Raw genomic sequence first — 7,372 nt, 5'->3', positions numbered from 1 at the left:
GGTGGCCGATCCTTTCGCAAAAATAATGCATGAAAAAGATTTTGAGGAAAATGAATTTTATGCGTCTAAATAGCTTGAACCTTGTAATCTTGGAATTTGGACCTTGCAATATTTATGGTATTTGTTATATAACGTAATTGGATGTTTAATTTGGTTTTGCAATCATGTCCTGTTATAAGTATATATATGTTCTTATTTTGTACATAGAGCATAGGTGTTGTGCAAACAGAGCATATCACATCGCACACGGACCACAATAGGGAACCCGTCGGTGATGAATTCATCAATCGCAAAACGGTTGTATACCAGCAAGCGTTTGCCCACAACACACACGGCTTATTCCATCACAAATAGCTCGGATGGATTAACTGTATGTCACGTATCGCACGTTGTCAAAAAGTAATGCGGTAGACCTTCTTTAACATGTGTTAAAAAAACAAGGACCTCGAGGTTAATTTAATTGATGGGATGGGTCATAGAGGTCTATGATCCATCCCATCAGTTAATTTAATATCAAGACAACTTCCCATCCAGTCACCCATCTGATGGCTGCTCCAGCCTGAGCATAGTTAACTTGAGAGTTCTCTTAGATGAGCTATTGGTGGAACAGCTAGTCCTTGCTGATAAAGGATGCCTCTTCGCATCCTTATGGCGTACCCGGATGACCGCCCGTCGCCCAATGGCCAATAGATGTTGTGTAGACAGAGCATATCACATCGCACAACACATACGTATTATTAGCAGCAATCGTTTGTGTTATTATTGGTCTTCGCACATATTTTTGATTACAGACCTGTTTGACATGTATCACACACATCTTGTTATATTGAACCGTTTCTGTTATTTTGGCTCAATGCAAACAGTTCATCCGAGTGAACTGTTTGCCCTTTATCGCACACACCTTGATCTGGTTGACCGTTTCTTTTGTTTCGCCTAATCACAAACAGTTCATCCTAGTGTATGTCGTATATCGCACACACCTTCATTTGGCTGCCCGTTTCTGTTCTTCCGCCTCCTCGCAAACAGTTCATTGAACTGAACCGTATGCCCTGCATCGCACATGCAACTAAAATCTAAACCGTGTTTGATGCATCCGTCATCACAAATGTTTTGCACCTTTTTTGACGGTTTTTTACATCACCGTTTGCAATTATTGCATCGCACATAGTTTCATTGAAGGGTCTCTGATAGTAGTATCGCGTTAGCAACATCCTGCAATAGTGTGTTGCCGAAACTCATCTACTACTTCGCCTCTCTTGTTGGATCGAGAAGGCGAGGACGTCATCGAGCTGAATGTGTGCTGAACGTGGAGGTGCCATACGTTCGGTACTTGACCAAGACGGATCATGAAGGTGTACGACTATATCAACCGCGTTGATAAACGCTTTCGCTTAGCAATCTACAAGGGTATGTAGATGTTCTCCCCCTCTCGTAGCTATGCATCTCCATGGATAGATCTTGCTTGTGCATAGAATTTCTTTTGTTTTCCATGCAACATTCCCGAACAGTAGGCTAATTCTGGTTAACATAGTGATCAGAGCTACACCCACACACCACATGCTAGTGGCAGTCATGCCAAAATGGGCTCTGGATCGCGTGGACAAAGGCTGTCGAGCATTCTTCTGGGCGGGCTCGGCATATTCATGGAGGCAAGTGTCTTGTTTCTTGGCAAAGGGTTTGTCGGCCCAAGCAACTTGGTGGTCTGGGAGTGCTAGACCTTAACAAGCACGGGCTGGCTTTGAGACTAAGATGGGAATGGCTTAAACGCACTGACGAGGCTAGACCCTGGCAGGGCTTGCCACTGGCAATGGGTGCCAAAGTGCAGGCGGCTTTCAATAGCATAGTTCATTGGAAGTTGGGAAACGAAGAGCGAGAACTATTCTGTAAGGATCGTTGGATCGATGGATCATCTATGGAAGAGCTTGCGCCCTTGGTCTTTGCGCGAGTCCACACACAAGTGGTGAATAGGCGCACTGTCCGTGAGGCACTGCTCTCCCATCGATGGGCAAATGACATTAATGGAGATCTCTTTGTGGATGGGATGTTACAGATCATCTATCTTTGGGAGATTATGATCAACATGGTCCTTGATCCGGTGCAGAGTGATACCCCTATATGGCGATGGGACAACAACGACTCTTACACCTCGAGATCTACATATGACATGTTGTGGCATGGTAGTGTTCGCTTCGGCCCGGTCCCGGCAATCTATAAATGTTGGGCGCCCCTATTTGCAAGCTGTTCATGTGGCTTGCTACACAATACCGGCTTTGGACGACAGATCAACGGCTACACCACGGACTGCAAGACCAAGCCTCCGCTTGCTACATCTGCGCTCAAGAGGAAGACTCGGTTGATCACATCTTGCTCCACCGCGTCTTTGCTCGGCAAGTTTGGCACTGGTGTTTCCTCCGGGCCAGGATCAACATCATCTTGGTACCAACGACAAATGACAAGATTGCAGAGTGGTGGTTGCAAGCTTGAAAGTAAATGCCGAAGAGAAACAAAAAGGGATTTGACTCGGTCGTAATGCTCATTTGTTGGAGCCTTTGGAAGCCTCGCAACGGATTAGTGTTCGGTCCGACGAGGGAGGTCTCGACAGTCATCAACTTCACATGTCGGATCTTTGACGATCTACGCTCTTGGGTTAGGGCGGGAGGACACGGATTAAACATCTTCTGTGAGTAGTAGAGTAGAGTTTTAGGAGTGGAGTACCGAGGGCTGTTGATGACCACGAGTGTGGTACTAGGGCCTTGTTGTAATCATCAACTTCTTGTACATATTTCTACCTTCTATGAAGCTAAGGTACGCAATTGCGTACTCTCAAAAAAAAATTGTACTGCTGTATGAAGCTATACAAAAATATGTTATTGTGTCACTACTCTCTATTTTGTAATATTAAAGTGGGTTGGATCATGTTATTCAATTGGATATGAGGCCAGCCATTGCTGGTCTGTTGGACCGGCTCCATGTCCCTGGAAATAGGAGCGGGGCCAACTGCCACGGGCCCGGGCTAGAGCGGGGCCGACCCATTCCCATCATAATTAGACATCATAGAAAACGTTTTTATTATTCTTCTCTGACAAGAATGATCACTAACAATTTGAAATTCTTAGTCCAACAAAAACTCATTTCGAAATTCAAATTACTTCTAAAGTTCTAATCGTTTCCCGCTGCAATGGCGCGGGGCATTTTCTAGTTTTTGTTTACAAAAGAAGGGAAAGCTAAAAAGGAGCAGCAGATTCCTGGGTCCGGTACAGACCAGAAAGCAGCCGGAAGCGAGGGCGAAAGCTCCTCGAGACGCGCCGTGCTGTCGCACATTCCGCTACGGCAGCACCCTACTTCACTCTGCTGTGCTTTCCCCGCCGAGCTGTTTCTTCCACTCAAGCCGCAACAGCGCCATCCGCGTCCTCCAATCCGGCGCCCCCAAATTTTTTTTAGAACGAAGGCTCAAGGAGAGCCCGACTTTGAATTAACAAAGCCATCAACCGGCCAGGGATTACACAAGGCCACCAATACAACCAACGGAAAACAGAAAGGAAAATAAACTGCAGGTACACGGTGATGCTGAAGCAGCTTACAAGCACCAAAGACTACATGCCCTATAGAAGTAAACAGAGAAGCACTAGCATGTAGTCAACGGAGTCCTCCAAGTGGACTATAGACAGTAGGACAAACAGAGGGGAGCTTCGGGCAGCCATTGCCCAACGTCAATGGACCGAGCCCTCATCTACCCTGAAAGGTGCACATCGAAAACCAAGCCGCTCCTCTCCAAATCCGGAGGGGACCCCTGCCCCTCGCCTTGGCTCGAAAGGCGCCGGACCGCCGGAAGATGGAATTGCCCTCCCTAGAGCAAGGAAAGGGCATGATTCTGTGCACCAAGGAGATACTCAGCTCGACACGCCGCTGCACGAAGGGAACCAGAAGAGTCCACACCGCAGCCCACTGCTACAAGCACGAAGAGGAAAAACTGCACAATGGAGCTGTCACTGAACAAACAAACAGCAAGGAGAAATGGAGCCTCCATAACTGGATCAGATACAAAGCATCATGCTCCAAATCCCTCGCCGAAGACGCAGCCACCCAGCCACCACCGCCCAGCACCACAGCACACTCCCACCTTGCCCAAGCCGGCACCTTCAAGAAGGAGGCGGCGCACGCTGCACCGTTGTCGACCTGTCTCGGCAAGACATGGGATTTCTCCCGGGCATGGAGCGGGAGGGAGAGGGCACGAAACTCGACGGCGCCTCCAAGGAGGGGAGCGGCACCGGCCGGTGTCGCCGCCTCGTGGCTAGAGCACCCCAGCCAAGGATTTCTCCCGATTCGAACCGCATCTCCGGGCATCCCAACGCCGGATCCGGCGGCCAGAGGCTACCGACGACCAGATCCGGCGGGGCAGAGTGCTGCGTGGGGGAAGGGGCCGCCTTCAGATCCAGCCGCGGGCGAGGGGAGCGTCGCACCCGCCGCGACCGGCGACAACTCCCGCCGTCCCTCGCCACCCTCGCGGCCAAGGGAACGGAGGGTCACCACCTGCGGCGCCGCTTGCAGGGAGACAGCGCCGCCTCGCCACCCGAGGCCGCCGCCTCGGCGTCCGGAGCCCTCCGGTCGGGAGCAGCAAATCCTCGCCGCCGCCGTCCTTGACGACCCCGCGGGCGGCGCCGGAGATCCCCTCGGGCGGCGGCGAGGGGGGAGGGGTGAGGCGGGAGGGGAGGTTCGGCGGCTAGGGTTCGGCGCCGCCCGAGTCGCCCCAAGCGGAGCGACGCGGGGGCCGGGCGAAGTCAGGAACTTCCTTCGGCGCCCCCAAATCGCCTCCCTCCAATGGTGGCAGCCTCGCCTCCCTCCCTCCACCTCGCCCTCCTCCTCTTTGCAGCCCACGCGGCCGTCGGCGGCGCCGCGGGGGCGGTCGGGGTGAGCGGAGGCGGGCAGCTGTGGTGCGTGGCAAAGAACAACGCCGAGGACGGCGCGCTGCAGTCGGCCATCGACTGGGCCTGCGGCCCCAACGGCGGCGCCGACTGCCGTGCCATCCAGCAGGGCGGCGCCTGCTACGAGCCGCCCGACCTCCTGGCGCACGCCTCCTACGCCTTCAACGACTACTTCCTCCGATCCGGCGGCGCCGCCAGCCCCGCCGCCTGCGACTTCTCCGGCGCCGCCGCGCTCATCGGCCTCAACCCTAGTAAGCACCGACTCGTCTCGGATCCTCTCGTGAATGATGAAGCGTCCGTTGATTTCAAATTTATCAAGCATTGTTTTCCTTTCGTTAAATGTTGGATTAATGCTATGGAGTTGTAACACCGTGGTGTCGGTGCTGCCGCCGGCATTTGTTTTTGCAGGTCATGGGAACTGCGTGTTTCCTTCCAGGTTTGTGCACCGCGCCTGGCCTCCAAGTTCAGTTTTCACTCCTTAATGGTATCTCTGCATTCGCCATTGGCTGAGTATTAGTTAATCTTCTGGCCTTCTGCCTAAATTGTTGTTTTTTTTTGGAAAGGAGGATTACCCTGGCCTCTGTATCGAGCAATGCACACAATCATCTTTATTGCATTATTCAACAAGGCCTTACAAAACAAATACTACATAGATCGACCCAAAACCACCTTCCTGACGAAAATTGTCGCCCTAACTACAGGATTGATGATGTGCCTTGACCTCGTGCCATGCACACCAAGAAATCTGGGGGCCTCACCATGCCGCCCGTCGGCAAGCCGGAAGCACCAACCGGTCTAACAGACCGTCTACGTGCACCGCATGCGCACGTTGTAGAATCCGTCGCCGCCTTCTTCCGCATCTCATCTTAATCAATGCATTGATCTTGCCAGACCCTTATGCCGTCGACGCCACCACGACGCCGGATAGCCCAGGCTCTTGTGCGGGCCCATCAAATGATATTCAGCGCCGAGCCGCCAAGACTTGTCGTCGCCGATACTGTAGATGGCACGACGCTCCACCTTGGTCACCGGACGAGAAGCATACGGAGACCACCAAACACTTGTTTCCCCAACCTATGTACAACCCAAAGATGATGCCCCCATGGGGGTGACGCAGGAACCTCATCATCATCTGATCTGGAAATCCCGAATCTGGGTTTCCTGCGAGGCACACAGGGAATGTGAATCGCCCTACAACGCCTCCAACGAGGTAACGACGCCCGCAGGTGCCGCCTTTGTCGGTTCTGGCCGAGGCCGAGCCAAGCTTTCACTGGCAAATTCGCATCCATCCATGGGTGGACCACTAGACCGACATCCTCCATCATCTAGCATGCCCATGGGTGACGTCTGCCGCTGGGAAACCGCACGACCGGAGCCGCATCACCGCCCGGAACCGCCACGCCTCCTGGGTAAGCCATCGACGGCGGAGGGGCCCTCACCGTTGCGCCGTCGTCGCCGGACGACGCACACGCGGATCTCCACTTCAACCACATCCCGGAGCCGCGGCGGAGGAAGGCCCGGCCGCCGTCATCATCCCCTGCCTGGGCTTTGCCCCGCAGAGCTCCGGCGGCGGGGAGGAGAAGGGCGATGGCGGCTCGAAGCCTGCCTAGATTAGATCGGGAGGGAGGAGATAGAGAGTGAGGGGGTCGAGGAGAGCGGCGGCGGTGGCTCGAGGAGGGAGGGGATCTTCGTGTGTCCTATTGTTCATCTGATGTTAGGACCAAATCTCTGTATCAGTAACTACATGGATTGCATGGCCTTTTTGTGTGGCTGAGACTAGACTCAGGACTAGGATAAACACTAGCTATGAAGAAAGTGTTCGTCTGATCATAGGACCTAAGCATGCTATTAGTCTTATCCTTTTTCTTCCCGGAGTTCATGTGATGATACCCGTTTAGTCTTGTACTTCTAGTATGGTCAAGACTAGTAATGCGGCTTGTCTAACCAATCAATCTTTGGAATTATGTAGTGCTAATTCTTTCTAAGTTTTAATGATGTTACGTGATGTTCATAGAAACTAATCCAGTATTAATCCCCTTCTCCATTCATCACATATTAATCTAGTGAGCATGTGACTGGGTTTCAAAACTTTCAACTCGGCTCATCACCATGTTCAATTCCTGGCTCTGCCTCTGCACTAGTTTTTCTTCCACTATGCTAGCAAGTCAATATCCTTCTAGCTCACACGGTTATGATCTGTTTCATCCATGTTGATGGTGTGGTACTGGTGTAGCTAACTTATTTTTCTGTCACAATAAAATACTAATTTATTGCTTTCATATACATACACATTGCTTAACCATATCTATTGTTGGCTGTACATTCAGTAATGGAAACAAAGAAAAATGATCAACTTTGGGTCTATTTGTTCTTTTGAAGATTTGCACTAAGAAGCAGTTTTGATTAACTGACATCCTTCGTATGATTTTTATATCTTTGATTGACTGAGA

At 51.6% G+C, this 7,372-nt stretch overlaps 1 protein-coding gene across 1 annotated transcript in view; it reads left to right on the top strand.

The window, feature by feature from the left end:
• Window positions 1–4,692: 4,692 nt before the first annotated feature.
• LOC119338922 (PLASMODESMATA CALLOSE-BINDING PROTEIN 5-like) overlaps window positions 4,693–7,372 on the top strand; it is a gene marked incomplete at its 3' end in the record, with an annotated part of 3,324 nt that continues 644 nt past the window's right edge. The window contains exons 1-2 of the mRNA XM_037611130.1: window positions 4,693–5,173; window positions 5,331–5,358. Of these exons, the coding sequence (XP_037467027.1) occupies window positions 4,819–5,173; window positions 5,331–5,358 (383 nt within the window). The remainder of the gene's footprint in view (window positions 5,174–5,330; window positions 5,359–7,372) is intronic.

The sequence above is a fragment of the Triticum dicoccoides genome, chromosome 7B, assembly GCF_002162155.2.
Source record: "Triticum dicoccoides isolate Atlit2015 ecotype Zavitan chromosome 7B, WEW_v2.0, whole genome shotgun sequence".
In the NCBI taxonomy this organism is placed as follows: domain Eukaryota; kingdom Viridiplantae; phylum Streptophyta; class Magnoliopsida; order Poales; family Poaceae; genus Triticum; species Triticum dicoccoides.
This window is presented reverse-complemented; position numbering and strand designations above follow the sequence as displayed.